The sequence below is a fragment of the Coffea arabica genome, chromosome 9c (assembly GCF_036785885.1).
Source record: "Coffea arabica cultivar ET-39 chromosome 9c, Coffea Arabica ET-39 HiFi, whole genome shotgun sequence".
NCBI lineage: Eukaryota > Viridiplantae > Streptophyta > Magnoliopsida > Gentianales > Rubiaceae > Coffea > Coffea arabica.
The window spans coordinates 2769315-2786373 of NC_092326.1; the positions used below are offsets into that span (position 1 = coordinate 2769315).

The following is a 17059-nucleotide window of genomic DNA, read 5'->3' on the forward strand; positions in this document are numbered from 1 at the left end:
CGCCCCTCTCTCACTCCGCTTCACGGCCATCAACGAGCTCTACCACCTCCACTACTGTCTGCCACCAGTTCCACCTGTCGCGCCCCTCTTTCGGCCCATCTCCTCCAGCGTGACAGCTCACCACCAGCTCGCGGCCAAGCCGCACTCCCACGGCCAGATTCTCCTCCGCGCACGTCGCCAGGAGCTCCGTCGCGCGCCTTTCTCCCTACCGCTCTCCATCCAGTAGCCGCCACCCAAGGGCACAGCTCCTCCTCGTACGCCTCACCTCAATTCGCGTGCGCCAATAGCTCCTCCTCCCCTGCGAACCTTTCTGTCTAGCTATGCCGTCACCACTTGTCGATTTCTGACAGGTGGAGGTATTGTAATTTATTCTCCAATTAGCTTAAATTTCTGAAATTTGCGTCTGGGTTTCTTGAGGGATTAAAGAAGGTGGTAATTTGGGCAATTTCTGAGTTTAATTTCCAGGGTGCAATTACGTTTATTTGCTGCTTCGTTTGGGGGTATTTTCTAGCATCGATTACATTGTTGAGTTGGCCATTTGCTTTAATTTTTTTCATGCGACTTACCAGTGGTACTGGTTGAGATCTTTTGCCTATCGTTGTTGCTTCTATTTGAAGATGTTTGTTTTAAAGTTTAAGTTCTTGTGGCATTTGCAGGTATTTGGCATTTGCAGGTATCTATCAAGCTACTATACTTGGCTGCTGGAGCACGGATTGCTGCACAAATGCGTAGGTGTCACTATAATTTTCAGTTCTGTTATTAACTAATAAGTTTGCATGATGGGAATGCAATACATAGAACTAGAAGCTAGGGATTTGGATGGTTTGATCTCGCTAATCCTAATCAATTGTATCGGTTAGACAGTTGTTAATCAAAGCCTGCCCTTTTTAACAGGTTCACTGAAGAGGGTCTAGTATACGTAGTAATCGATCTAAATACGTGTTTAATCTATTGTTTTTGAAAAAAAGGACATAAAATTTATTAACAATTGAAGACAAATAGTACTATCCGGTACTATTGGAATAAATATTCATTAAAAACATGCATCGTGACTGGAATTTGATTTCAAATTTTAATTCATAACATAAATTTTAGTCCCATTTCGTGTACAAGTATTACATACAGATAAAATCATGAAAATCAGATTAATTTGATTTGGTAATGTGCTTAAATATGGTTTACTTCACTTAGAGAGGAGCCAAATAATCTGTATTAACTTGCAGGGAATCAGGGAAAATCTTGCAAAGAATACCAATTAACCATTTTTATGCCGAAATCCAGTTTCTAATGTTTGTTTTACTTCAACTTCTGATTTTTGTAACTTGTGTTGTTTGGCTACAATTTCTTTTGCCATCTTCTTTGTTGTCTAATATACAGTTAATGATCTTTAAATTTACCACGCTCTAAAATAACACACTAGTACTTTTCCATTTTCATCTTTTTTTCACTATTAAGGCAGGTCATAGCATTGATCACTTCGATTAATGCAGGAACATATTGTTAACCTCTAGATGAACTATATGCATTCTTTGCTGATTTTGTTGCAGGGGTCTCATGCTGGACCATCACAGGAGAAAGACAAGCTTCTAGATTACAAGGCTTGTACTTTGAAACATTGTTAAGACAAGAAATTGGATATTTTGACACCGAAATGACAGTGGGACAAGCCCTTGGGATGGCTTCAAGTAATGCTATAACCATTCAAGATGCAATGAGTGAAGAGGTAATAATTCATTCTATCCCTCAAGAAGTTCTAATCAATTTCAAGTTATATAAATATTGAATTTCTCCTCTTATTCCTGGACTTGCTTGACAATTCATTTTATTAGGATCCAAGCGTGCAACACACAACTATTGAGATATTAAGTATATAACAATTTAGACAAACAAGTCACAAGTATGAAAGATAAACGACACATATATAATATTTAATGTGGTTGGGCTCCACCATTGAGCCTACGTCTACGGAGAGAAACTCGTTCTTTATTATGAGAGAAAAACCCTATACAAGAATACAACTTGAATCCAAACCCAACGTTTGTATACCATCTCTCATCTCTCAAGAACCTTTTCTTACCACCCCATGTATAAGGTTACATGTTGCCCTTTTGTATGCCCCTTGTGTCTTCTTGTATGTCTCTTGTATGGTATGCCAACCCACCTATTTATAGATAACATTATTTGGCCAAAAGTCAAATAACAATAGGAAATCAATTCTAATTCCTAAACTTACATAGAATAGGAAATAACTTCTAATCCTAAACTAAATAGAATATTCCTTGGCTACTACTTCAAGTAACTAAAACCAATTAGGAAACTAGTTACTTCCACACAAAACAAAAATTCTACCTAAAAGAAATTAAGCCAATTTCTTAACAAATCTCCACCTTGGCGAAAATTTCTTTTAGCAACCATTTGCCTTCAACTACCAAATAATATGGTACCGAACTACACACCCGAATCAATACAGTCCTGACACCAAATTGATTCAACCGGAAAACGAACATGTGTAGTTACCCCGAATCCAACTTCCAGTTGACTAGTGAGAAGGTGCCTCAATTCACCATATCTCTTTGTAGGATTTCTTCTCACTACCACTTGTAATCTGAGATCCTCTTTTGTGAGCTCTAACCCTAACCATTGAAGTAACCAAGTGGTAAAATTATCATACTTCTTCTCATCTTTAGGACTGTCTCGCCACGTGTGGTTTCCAAGATTCTACCTAAAACGAAAAACTCGTAACTGTCAGAGTCTTCTAGCACATGAAAATTAGATCTCCTTATTTCTTTGGAACACGTGCCGCACCACTCAAAAAATATAATCGAAATCTAAAAATCACTGGGATGAAGTATCAACCATTGGAGGTGTGAGAAAGTCTCCAACGATTCACGTCCAAAATCAACATTGGACTCTACCTTTTCCTTGATCCTTGAATTACCTACCTAGATTCACTGTCAAGTATCTCCATGCTTTTTGACTTTCCATTCTTCACCATCAATGCTTTTTATCAAGTCATTGAAACAAGGATACCACTCATTAAATTGTTCAATTAGTAATAACTACCAATCCAATTGATCTTAATAGTTAACTAGGATTTAACCACGAACTTTGCTCTATTGTCCAGTCTCACAACTTGAAGTTCTGATACCACTTGTTAGGATCTAGACGCGGAATAAACAATTATTGAGATGTCAAGTGCATAACAATTTAATGAGAAACAAGCCATAAGTATGAAAGATAAATGACATATAATATTTAACGCGGTTTGGCTCCATCATTGAACTTACGTCCACGGATAGAAACTCGTTCTTTATTATGAGAGGAAAATCCTATACAAGAATACAACTTGAACCCAAATCCAACCCTTGTATACCATCTCTCATTGTTCAAGAACCCTCTGTAGACACCAAATTTTGGTACGATTTATTTATTTTTGTTCATGCTAGTTATTCTTTTTATTTTCTTTAGTCGTTTACTTGTTTTATTTTTTTAATTATTTTTAGTCTTTTTAATGTAGAATTTCAAAAAAAAAAGAAAATATGTTTTAGTTGTTTTAAAATTCAATTTTTGTCTTGGAAAAAGAAAAAAAAAGGAAAGGGAAGAAAATTGTTCACAAAATATGTTTATTTTTTTTAAAATTCAATCTTTTGACTTTATTTATTTTTTGGTTAGGTTATTTCGAAAACAAAAGAAAAGGAAAAAATGAAAATGAAAAATGGAAATTTGCATTTTTTGTTGTTTTTAGTTTATTTTTATCTAATGTTAATTAAGTTGTTTTCATCATTAATTATTATTGTTTTATTATTATCATTTTTGTTGTTTAATTAATTAATTAATTAATTTTAAAAAAAAAAAGAAAAAAAAAAGAAAAATCAAAAATCACAATTCCATTTCTGCCGGACTGCATTCCCTTTTATCCTCTCAAACACTCTACCTCCCGGATCCGCCACTCATTTTCCATTCCACTACCTCAGCTCACAACAAGATTTCCCTGCCTTGGTATCATCGACAAGGGGAACCAGAGAGAGAGCCATGCGAGTGGTGAGCTGCAACTTCCCTGTTCTGTCCGAGAGTGCGTGAGAGAGGAGATAACCGTGCAAGCTTCATCATTTACTTCATCACTCGAAAGCTGCGGTGTCATTCTTCACCTTCAACCATCCGTGATCAATATAACCACAATCACCACAGCTGCAACTACTGAACTCAGACCAACCAACCCTGCGTGCGTGAGCAAAGCCGAGAGGAGGAAAATTTTGCAGCTGCTTGTCGTGTGAGCTAAGTCTTAAGCTGAGGTAAATTTCTGGACTTAAACTAGTTGTTTATGGGTTGATGAAGCTGTTTATAAGCATGCATGTGGGGTTGTACGGTTGGATGATGAACTAAGTTACAAGAAAATCTGATTTTTGAAGGAATTGGAACTGTCCGATTGCTTGAGCTGGAAATTTCAGCTTTAACTTACTAAGTTGTGATGATCTGAGCTTAATTGTATGTTTAGCTAATTAGCAGCTGGATGATTGAGCTTTGCATGAAGTTAATCAACATGTTTAAGCAAGAAAATTGAAGGAATATAAAATCTGTTTACATGTATGACAACCGAGAGAGAAATTGGATGAATTCATAGTAAGATGGTGATTTTTGATGGCATTCGAACTTAGTTATGGACCCAATTTGATAAATAGCCTTTTATTTGGTGTTGCATGTGAACCTTATGGCCAAGATTTCGATTGCATGGCTGGAAATTTCTACTAGAAGTTGCTGGACTGCTTAATCAATTTTCCAGTTTGCCGATGGAGTTGTTTTGGGAGTTGTATGGATATTTTAGTATGAATTTACTGGAAAGTGCTTGATCCTCACTTGGTTGTGTGTTTAGCTAATTAAATACTGGATGATTAAGCCCTGCATGAGATTAATTGGCTGTGTGTAAACCAGAAATTTGAGTGAAACAAAAATCTGCTGCACGCATGTCATCTGCGAATAGTTGAATTAATTCTGGAATTTTGGGATCAATGTTGCTGGTGTCTGACCCCGTTTTGGACTAGAATTGATAATAACTTCATTTAGTAGCTATGCATGTTACCTTTGAGCACATAACTCAGTGATTTGGCCGAGGAAAACCCGGATAAATGATTGACTAAAGCTGCTAGAATTTTTCCAGTGTAGCCGAGTGAAGAAGAAAAGAATTTTCCAGTTTGCTTTTGCGAATTCTGGGTTCTCATTCATGTTTGGATGTCGGATTCCTGCGTTTTGATTGCTAGAATAGAGTTTGATGCTTGCTTAGAGCTTGGTTCCCTCTGTTTGACATGAAACCCAGAAATTTGCCGCTTAAGAAACCAGCGAAAGAAAAGGAGGTTTATGCTAAGAATGTATGAAATGCCGAACCTTTTGCCTAGACTTCTCCAGCCTTTGCATGATTTTTCTTCTATGTTTTTGGTTGGTTTGAATGATAAAATGGTTGTTATGAGGCTTGGATTGGTTTTGAGTGTTTGTGTCTAAACATACTTGAGCTGGAATTGAATCTTGCTAGCCAAAAGTTTCTTGGAGCTGCAAAAGTTGTCGAATGAAAAGTGCAGCAGAAAACAAGAAAATTCTGAATTTTCTTTGTATGTAGCATTGCCAGAACTTGCAGGATTGCATTTTAGTTATGGGCCTTGTTGCTTAGTTTCATGACATTATTTTGATCAAAAATTGTGTTTTCAGAGCAAGCTGCGTTTGAAATTTGTTTTGGCTGCTGAAATCTTAAGGGCAAAGTGTCGAAAAAATTTGTTTTTCTTTGTGGATAGCATGAAGTTGCATTAGCTTTCATGTCTTTGATTCATGTAACAGGCCACAAGAACCTGGGTTTTATTCATCCAATTTGCTAGTTAAATCTTGTGCAAAATGATTGACGAAGTTGCATGTTTTGATCTAAAGCATCAAGGAAAGTGGCGGCAAAGCTGCAACTGGAAAATTGCAGCACTTTACTCCTTTCTTTGGTTGATATTTCTTGTATCTCTGGTAGCCACCGATCCAGATTTTCTGTTTTAGCCTTGTAATGAAACTGTCACTCGAATTGGTTGATGATTAGGAGTGATGTTTTGTGGTTGTTGATGTTTGTTTGGTGATACATTTGGTTAATAATGAAATACAGCATGTCATATAGGAAAGGAAACCAGAATTGCAGAAGGCCTTCTACGTGATTGCATGGTTTTTGCATGAAAATAACTTCAAAAATTGCACTTTGATCCCCTAAGTTCCCCTTTGTTGCACTGTGACCCAATTATGCTTTAATTTCTTGCAATTGAGTCCTAAAGTATTTGCAATCTGAACCATGACTTGACCTTTTCATCATTCTTGAACCTTTAAAGTTCTTAAATGTTCTAATTGGGCTCACATGATTGATTAATGTTTGCAATTGGATCCCTTTTACATGATAATTCGCTTCGGTATGTTTTTACGTGAATTGTGGACAAATTTCAATGGATAATTCCCAATGTCATGAAAGCTTAATAATCTTGGAAGAATTCATAGTCTTGGTTTCATTTGATTCAGTTTTTCTTAGATAATTTTGTTATTTAATCATAATAAATAATTTCTGTGATAGTTTTTCTCTTTTTGTGATTTTTGCATTTGATTGTGATGGATTCCACCGTAAGCATTTCAATTTAGCACTCCACTTTAGATTCTTGAGACCTTTTATTTGAGACCGAGTTTTGCTTGCACGTGCATGATCTATTCCATATTTAATTTTCGTTTCATGCTTAATTTCCACTTTTGTGTTTAATGGTTGTTTCATGTGATTATTCGATAATTAAAGTGGTACCTTGACCTTTTTATTATTTTGGAGGGTAATTTAATAATTTCACTTCATTAGAGCATCGATTCAAGGGAGGTACATTCTATCCCTTATTTGCACTTCATTTGACCCTACGTGCTCCTACGTGTTATGTGAATATGCATGTCTATTTCGCTTTCCTTGCCTTTCCTTAATTCCTTGCATTTATTTCATTTATTTTTACTTTTATTTAAGTTGTTCTTTATGGGGTATGTGTACACCTCTTAGCTTGTAATAGATAGGGCTTGGAGAAGCATTTGATGAAGACCTATTGAAGACGTGTGCCTAGCTAGCAAATGTAATAGATTTATTAGTTTGGTTGCTTACCTTTGTTGCTACATGTTAATTTGCTTTATTAGGCCCTTGCATCTAGTCGAGCATGCTAAATGTTATGTGCTATGTGTTTACGAGTGTTTGGCATGTCTACTCGCTTTCCATGGCCATGAATGAATGTGATGAATGAATATACGTTTCCGCTAGTCCAACGCTAGTCGGAATTCATAGAATGGGCTAGTCCAACGCTAGACCCTTAGGGATTTCCCCTCGTTAGTACATGTTTGCATGTTCATTACATGTCATGCATTTTTTTTAGTTTTATCATTTTGCATGCCCCTCGAACCCCTTTTCCCTCCATTTTAGGATTTTTGCATTTCATGCTAGTTATAGGGTTCATTTGCTTGAGGGTCCCCTTAAATATGGGATATAGACGAGTGTGGCTTTTTCTAAGCCTTAGCACGCTTGTATTCCCTCTATAAAAGGGCAAATTGAGTCACGATTTAGGTCTCCCCGTACCCAATATGCATGAATTCCCTAGGCTCATGCATTTTCAAATCCACTCTACTATTTTATGCTCTTATCACACTTTCATTTTTCCTCCCATTTTGCACACGTGCACCTTTATGTTTCTTCACTTGCACACGAACACTTTTATCATCACTTGCACACATGCACTTCATATTATCATTTTACATACCGTACCTTGCCCACTCACGTGCACATTTTCATTTACATATTTATTATTTTTTATTACTTTTTCAAACTCATGTCCTCACATTGCATACATGCATTTCATTCATTTGCATCCCACTCACATTATTCGTGACCTCTCCAAAGGGTCATTATTGGGCTTCACAATTAATGTGATTGGCACCATTCAACCTTTGAAGAGAAATTTCCCCCAATACCCCTAGGTCTAGGGTTTGCATTCATATAGTACATCCAAATGTAATAAATTCTTTGGTTAAAACAAGAAAATATTTGATTAAATCACGCAACTAGCCTTGGCTAGGTCGAAGGGGTGCCTTGGATTTTTATCCTTGCCTTCCCCTTCGTCAAATGTGACTCCCGAACCTTTTTCGTTGGTTTACGTGGACTAGGAGTCGTTTAAAAGGGGTTTCTTACTACTTTTTCCTATTTTTCTTTAAAAATTCATTTTTAGGTGACTTGGTACACCTTAACTCATTACCAAGTGGCGACTCCGATTTTTTTATTTCAAAAACCCTTTTTAAACTATAATTTTGGGTCAAATCGTCGCATTCTCAAACCCCCATTTAGACCCATTTTTCTTTTAAATAACAATTCATTTTCCAATCACAAATTGAATCAAAAAATACATTTTTTAAACCATTTATTTATTTTATCAAAAAATGGGGCGCGACACCCTCTCTCACCACACCATATATAAGGCTACATGTTGCCCTTTTGTATGCCCCTTGTGTCTCCTTGTGTGTCTCCTGTGTAGTATGTCAATCCACCTATTTATAGATAACATTATTTGGCCAAAACCCAAATAACAATAGGAAATCAATTCTAATTCCTAAACTTACATATAATAGGAAATAACTTCCAATCCTAAACTAAATAGAATATTCCTTGGTTACTACTTCAAGTAACTAAAACCAATTAGTAAACTAGTTACTTCCACATAAAACAAAAATTCTACCTAAAAGAAATTAAGCCAATTTTCTAACACATTTATTTTAGATAGGAAAGTCTATCCAATACTTGTCCACCTTTCTTGGCGGGCTTTTAATTGCCTTTGCTAGAGGATGGCTTCTTTCTCTGTCCTTGGTTTCAATGATTCCTTCTCTTCTCATTGTTGGAGGGGTTACAGTGATTATTCTTACCAAAATGTCCATTAACACTCAAGTTGCTTATTCTGAAGCCAGAGGTGTGGTGGAAGAGACTATTGGAGCAATTAAAACCTTATGTTACTTGATATTCTTCCATTTTAGTTCTTTGAAATGATCTTGAATTAGGTTGTTATCCTAGAGAAGAAGATTGACATTATTATTTTCAAATTCTTGCACAAGGTTTCATCCTTAACAGCAGAAAATGAAGCCATCACTAAGTATGCCAAGAAACTAGAAAAAGTCAACGTGTTTTCTGCCAGACAAGGATTGGTCTCAAGGCTAGGATTAGGAACAGTGTCTTTTATTCTTTTTGGTGGTTATGGACTAACCATTTGGTATGGATCTAAATTAATCCTGGCGAAAGGTTACACAGGTGGATAGGTTATCAGCCTTATAGTTGCACTGGTATATGGTGGAATGGAATTTGAGCATTATTCTTATGGTAAAATTTCATTAGTTTTACATGCAAATTCCAATCAATTTTTTAGGTAGGATTTTTTTGTCACAAATTACTCCTATCTAATCAGTGAAAATAAACATTCTACCTGCAAGAGAGAGGTTTGCAATTTATCTAACAGTCTAACAGTATCTACTGTTTCCATTGGACATTATAACCTCCCTAACAAGTTTTTCTGACTTCTTGCACTAGGGCATTGTTACAATCTTCGTCGTGTTTAAACGCATTATCATCAGGAAAAGCTGCTGAAAGTAACATGTTCAAGACAATCAAAAGAAAGCCAAAAATCAATGCTATTGATTCGACTGGGATTGTACTGGAAAACATCAAGGGTGAAATTCATCTAAAAGATGTCTACTTCAGATATCCTGCAAGGCAAGCTGTGGAAGTATTCTCTGGTCTATGTTTACACATCTCAAGTGGTAAGCATGTAGCCTTAGTTGGGAAAAACGGATGTGGGAAGTCAACAGTGATTAGTTTACTAGAAAGGTTTTACGATCCAGAAGCTGGTGAAGTACTAATAGACGGTGTCAGTGTTAAGAGATTACAGCTCAAGTGGCTAAGGGAAAAGATAGGCTTAGTCAGTCAGGAACTAGTATTATTTGCCACAACAATAACAGAGAACATAGCATATGCAAAGGAAAATGCCATAGAAGATGAAATCAACAAAGCCCTTTAGCCTTCTTCTGCTGCAGCCTTCATCAAAGACTTACCACTGGTGAACACTTTTGTTTCTTTATTCCTCCCTTAATTTTTTGTAAATACATGATGAGTGAACAAGCTTCTGTTGGTGTAAAGATTACAAAATAATACAAAAAAGATTTGACTAGATCCTTCTTAATGCTGATATAAGTTACTGGATATTTGATTTTATATCACTGGACATGGAAATATATCAAGTAAGATTTTTATCAGGGTCTAGACACCATGGTAGGCAACCTTGGAGCTCAACTCTCTGGTGGACAAAAGCAGAGAATTGCTATTGCTAGGATAATTCTAAAGGACCCTACAATTTTCCTTCTCGATGAAATAACGAGTGCATTGGACACAAAAACTGAAAAAGCAATCTATGATGAAATCTTCAAGATTGCATCAAGACAAACAGCAATAATCGTTACTCACAGTTTATCAAGTGTTGAAAACGTTGACAGTATTGCAGTTATGCATCAGGGAAAAATTGTGGAGCAAGGTAACTATGTCATTGTGACATGTCAAAATATTTATCCGATAACATTACTAACTCTTTCATGTCTTCTATTTAGGAACTCATGCTGAATTAATCAGAAATCAAGATGGGCACTATTCCAAACTAGTTAGCTCACAAGGGAAAAATCAAGTTGAGAATTCCAAATGGATGAATGGAGAAACAAGAAAGTACATCACTAAGACAATGAAAAATTTTGAGGGTCTGTTGTCATCCACTGAGAGTATTACGAGAGAAAGTTTATCAAGTAATAGGGTGTTAATTGTTAGTAATTTTATTGTTAATTTTCCTTTTTGTCCTTACCAAATATTGTTATAATTGTTAACATATGCTTATATTTGGTATTTGGACCTATCTACAGGAAATGGAACTGAAAAGTACTAAAAAGGGGGACCTTTTTGAGACAATTGCTCTACATGTGGGAGGCTACTAAAAGCTCCACAAACCTAGCCCACATGGAGAGAAGAAACGGATTTCCTATGCTTTTACTGATAAAGAGTTGCATTGTACTAGGAAGTTGATTAGCAATAGGAAACATGATAGAGGGAACTTGAGTAGGCTGGACCCTTTATTTTTATTTGGTTTTGCTCCTTATCCGGGGGACCACGTAGAGAGGCGTTGGTCATTGTTTAGAGATAGGATAGTTTTTCTTCCATTTTCCTTGAATGCGCGACTTTTGGTTCGACAAAAGTCCCAACTGGAGAAGCATCTCTTACTTCTTGATTATTTAGTGAAAAACGTGATGCCTTGCGAATCAATTAATTAGCGTGGAGATTTACTTATGCGGCGTGACTAAGCTTTTCATCTAGTCAAGGAACAACGTGACGATGCATTCCCGAATATCTGTGAGATCGAACTAGTTTTTATGCATTCCTTAATTTGTTAATATTTGCGCGTTTTCTATTTGAACTTCCATGGGATTATTTTGTTAATTGAATGTCAAGTCCTTGATATTCAAGGTGACTTATTAATCTCCTGCCAAATTCGTAATTGTTTAATCAATTAATATCAGTGGCAACTAGCGTTTTTACACACTAGGGGAACGTGCAATCTGATTTAAATAACTCTCGTAGCGTGTTATTGATTGAAGTTAGGTTTTTCTAATTCTTAAGGCAATTGAAAAATTAATTCCTACAGTCGTACCTAGGAGTATTTTCTGATTAGGGATAATTAATGGTCGTACCTTGGTTACCAATAAACTAAGGAAAAATTAGTCGTTAGAGCTCGTCGGCGACTATAATTAACCTATTAATAAATTAAGTGAACCTCCCCTGCATCAATGATCGGATGAATGGACTGTGTCTGAGTAGTGGTATCCTTGGCTAGAATTTATTTATTCTTGATTTAATTCCTGTCTAAATTCGTGCTAGTTAATTATTTATTTTTAGTTGAATTGCGTAATTATTTTTATCTTCACTCCGATAAAGCCCCCCATTATTAATTAGAACTTCAAAGAGACAAATATCCCCAGTCCCTGAGGAGATGACCCTGCTTGCCACTGTCTACTTGTTAGTAAAGTCTGTCAACTAATTAATTCTGGTATATCAGATTAAACAAAATTTTCGAGAACAGGGTGAATCAAGTAACGTATTGCACACCTAGAGTCCCTGCTCCAGTACCTAGAATTGATTATTGACAGTTTTTAGTAGTAGTTAGGTATTTTTATTTTTATTGCATAGGTTCGGCACCTGTCAATTTTTGGCGCTGTTGCTGGGGATTGGCGTTAATTATTTGTATCCTTTTAAGTTCATTTTTGTTTTAATTTTCTGGTACTTTTCTAGTTTATGCCTCGTTCTTTTCGCACAAGCGAATTAATTTTCGACCCTGAAGTACAGAAGACCACATGTAGAATGAGGAAAAAGATTAGATAGCTCAGGGAGGAGTAGTCCAGTATTGCGCCTCAGGGACTTGATCCAGAGGTTGAATCAAAAAATTTGCGTGGTGATTATTCGAGTGATTCAGACCAAGAGGAAGTCACCATGGCGAATGCCTAAACACTAAGGGAGTTGGCTGCCCCAGATTTAAATCAGCAACCCTTATGCATTACTTTTCCGTATTTAAATAATAACACATCTTTTGAGTTAAAATTTGACCTAATTCATATTTTACCATATTTTCATAGCTTACCAGGTGAGGAGCCATACAAGCACTTGCAAAAGTTTGATATCGTTTGCAACAGTATGAAACCCCCGGAAATTACAGAAGAGCAGATAAAAATGAGGGTCTTCCCCTTCTCTTTGAAGGACCCGCGAAAGACTGGTTGTACTACTTACCACCAGGTAGTATCACCATGTGGGACCAACTGAAGAAAAATTTTTTGAACAAGTACTTTCCGGCGTCTCAAGCTGCAAGTCTAAGGAAGGAGATATGCGGTATCAAACAACACCCAGGCGGGTCCCTCTATGAGTACTGGGAGAGGTTTAAAAAGCTGTGCATCAAATGCCCTCAGCATCAGATAAGTTAGCAACTGCTCATCCAATATTTCTATGAGGGGCTACTTTTCAGAGACAGAAATATAATTGATGCTGCAAGTGGAGGGGCATTGATGAACAAGACTCCTCGAGAATCATGGGAGTTGATTGAAGAGATGACTGAGAATTCATAGCAGTTTGGTTCAAGAGAGGACATCCCGAAACGTAAGGTGAATGAGGTAGAAATATCCTCTATCCAACAGCAACTCTCTGAATTGACGTCTTTCATGCGACAACTAACTGTGGGAAGTGCCTCACAAGCCAAAGTATGTGGAGTATGCACTGCTTTGTGTCACTCTATGGAGATGTGTCCGCTAGTTCAAGAAGAAAGTGCGGAGCAAGTGAACATGGCTGGTCACGTGCTCGCGCCAAGACAGTCATACGACCTATACTCGAATACGTACAATCCGAGTTGGAGAGATCATTCTAACTTCAGTTATGGAGGAAATAGGCAGTCGAATTTTGCGCCAAATAGACAGCAAGGGTACCAACAACAGTATCAATCTCGCCCGCCACCATCCCCTTCAAACTCAAGCCCGTCTATGGAAGAGATGATGAAACAATTAATTGCTAATCAACAAAAGACAGATTCTGACCTACAAATTATGAGGAATCAACTAGGACAGGTGCAAGCGATGCAGAGTCAGATGGTAATAGCAATCAACCGTATGGAATCCCAAGTTTATGAAAAATTGCCGTCTCAACCTGAATTGAATATGAAGAATGTAAGTGCAATGACCTTAAGGAGCGGGAAGGAAATTCAGGGACTTGAACTCGTGATTCCGAAGGATAAAAATGAGGAACGAATTGAGACAGAGCTTGAAGTGGAGGGCAGAAGCAACAATGATTCAAAGGTACTTTCGGACCCATTCATTACAATTAAGACTAACCCATCGCCTTTTCCTAGTAGGTTGGAGAAACCGAAGAAGCAAGATAAGGAAGAGAAAATTCTAGAGGTGTTTTGAAAGGTAACAATCAATATTCCTTTGTTGGACGTGATCAAACAAGTGTCAAAATACGCTAAATGCTTGAAAAACTTGTGCGTCAACAAGAAGAAGTTGAGGGGGGATGAGCATATTGTGGTAGGTGAGAATGTTTCAGCGATTTTACAAAGGAAACTGCCACCTAAATGTGGAGATCCAGGTATATTTACTTTCTCTTGTAAGATTGGACATTCTAAGATTAAAAATGCCATGCTAGATTTAGGGGATTCAATTAATGTGATGCCTAAATCAATCTATGATTCCCTAAATTTAGGACCTTTAAAAGAAATAGGGATAATAATTTAATTGGCTGATCATACATTTGCTTATCCGGATGGAGTAGTTGAGGGCGTTTTAGTGCAAGTAGATGGATTAATTTTTTCTGTTGATTTTTATGTGCTTTACATGGATGATGAAAGCGCCCCAAATCCATCACCTATTATATTAAGAAGGCCATTCTTGAGTACTGCCCAAACTAAGATTGATGTTAGTAAGGGTACTCTCACAATGGAATTTGAGGGAGAAATAGTCCACTTTAATATTTTTAATACAATGAAACATCCTACTAACTCTCACTCTGTGTTCGCTATTCATGTTACTAATCCCTCTGTGCAAGAATTTTCTGAGTTTGGTTGTAGGAGTAAATTCAATATTTTTGCGAACAAGTATCAGGGGATGAAAGTAATTTATGAGGTGAAAAGGAGTAGGAAATTAAGAAAGAAGGCTGCACTCAATGACTATTTGGATTCTGGAGAAAGACCACAAATTACAAGGAAAATTGAATTACATCCAGATTGAAGAGTGGTGTTCAACGTCTAGTCAAAGACGTTAAAGAGAGGTGCTTTTTAGGAGACAACCCAAATATTGGTATTGTTGTTTTTGTTGTTCAATTCTTTAAATATATCGTTTCTCACTTGGGTACTGATTAATCTTGATATTTTCCTTCATTGTGACCGGGACAGGGAATCTTTGCGTGCCCACACGAGGAGGGCACGCAAAAGTGACTCCCAAGGTCAGTGGACGTTTACCAATCTCGGCGTGCCCATGCGGTGTTTGACGACCCAAAACTGAAAAAAAAAATTTAGAAAAATAAAATTATTTTCTTTTTAAACCTTCAGTATTGTTTTTTTTTAAAAAATTCAAATTTTAAAATTTTAGTTAAAAAAAACTATTTTTTTTCTTTTTCTTTCTTTCTTTTTTTTTCTTTCTTCCCCTTTTCTTTCTTTGTTCTTCTCCATTTCCCTTTTCCCTTTCCTTTGTCCGCCGCCCCTTCCCAAGCCACACCACAAACCTCCATCTTCATTGCTCGAATCTCCCTTCTCCCCTCTCCCCTCCTAGTGCCGCATCTCCTCCACCCACGGATGCCCACCACCCGCGAGCCGCCACCGTCACTTTCTCTTTCTCGCTTGGGCCATAGGACCATCCTTGGTGGCACCCGCACCTCTGACGCGTGACTGCCACCCATCCATGCCATCCTCGTACTTCAGAGACATTCAGTTTTTACTCCTCTCAAATCTTCCCTTTGTATTTAGAGCATCACTTTTGGAATTTGTGTGTTGAATTCACTTGCGATTCCTCTGCTGCATTTTTGCCTAATTAATTCGATCATTGCCTTCTGTGGGTCTGTGTTGAGATTTGGTTGGCTCCAGTGTGCCTCTGATTGCTTGCTTGTGACTCACTGGCTTTTATTACGTTGATTGTCGCCATAGATTTAGTTGATTTTTAAGTTGATTGTGACTCGCTGGCTGAGAGCAACCTGCGGGTGCTTTGAAATTGCTGCATTGTTGGGACATTTGTCTAGACCTTGGGTGCCTAATGTGGCTTTATTTGTTGATTGAGTTGGCCGTTTGAGTTGCTTCATTATCTGTGAGGTGCACCAGTGGTAGTAGTTGGGGTATTTTGACTACATTTGTTGATTCTATTTCATTGGCTGCCTGATTGAAAGCTAAAAACCTTGTGATTAAGTTGTTGTCCAAATTTTCAACTGCTGTTACTAGAATTGTTGGTTTCTTGGGACATTTGCTAATTTCAGTTGGCTGAGTTGTGTAATTGACTGTCCAATTGGAGACATTTGTTGAGATTTTGTGGTGGGCAAGTTTTGTCAGCGTTTATGCAGAATTTGGTAGCGTTTATACACCACACGGGTCTTACACCTCAATTTCCACCTCACCCACCGCTGTGACCCCAACACGGTCCCATGATTTCAGGGAAGTTCCGTTGCTCTTCTTCTTGCTTTTTCTGTTTATTTGCTACATTGAGGGCAATGTGCGATTTAGGTGTAGGGGGGATTCGACTGGTGTCTCTTTAGTTTTCTGCTTTTGGTACTGCTTATCTTAGTGATCAACAATTGCCTGGCAAACTCATTCTTTTATTGCTAGATGTGTTTTATTCTATAAATTTAGCTTCGGTGGCAAGTAAGAGCATATTGTCTTGGTGAACACTGTGAGTTCAATGACTTTGTGCGAATGGTGGCTAACTTGTTTAGGCAATATAAACATTTTGCTGGCAACTGTTGTGTGGATTGGTCCCCTGTTGACCTTAGTTCTCCATGTTTCGGAAATGAAGTAGGCTATGATCTTTAATTGTCCAATATTTTGGTGTTTTGTTGTGAATAACATATGGCTATACTCCGCTAGTATTGTCACCCAATAACCGGGAGTCTTCACCACAAGTATTGACTCTCGCATCAAAACAGTGGCGATATCTATGAGTAGGTGGTCCTGAAACGGTGAAAGTTGACTAACTGAGCTCTTTCATCTAAAAATATCAGAGTTCACGTCAAAAGACTTGAATGGTTTGGGACTAAGCATTTATTCGTTCAAAAAAGAAGAAAAACAAAGAAAACAAAAAAAAAAGAAAGGAAGAAAAGAAAAAGAACAGATGTGAAAAATATGTAAACTTATGATCATGTTGGCCAACCGATCCTTGTTCTTCAATGTTGAGATTTTGGTGGCCAATTGGACCAATTGCTGACTATTGCTAGCTTGATATTTTGATTTCC

At 37.3% G+C, this 17059-nt stretch overlaps 1 protein-coding gene across 1 annotated transcript; it reads left to right on the top strand.

Annotated features, from left to right (window-relative positions):
- The first annotated feature begins 228 nt into the window (after positions 1-228).
- On the top strand, positions 229-9970 carry LOC113709130 (uncharacterized). Its single transcript, XM_072065296.1, has 5 exons — positions 229-356; positions 657-728; positions 1548-1723; positions 3975-4292; positions 9593-9970. Exons 2-4 carry the CDS (start codon positions 725-727, stop codon positions 4272-4274), a joined length of 480 nt encoding a protein of 159 aa, XP_071921397.1. The 5' UTR covers positions 229-356; positions 657-724; the 3' UTR covers positions 4275-4292; positions 9593-9970.
- The last annotated feature ends 7089 nt before the right edge of the window (positions 9971-17059 follow it).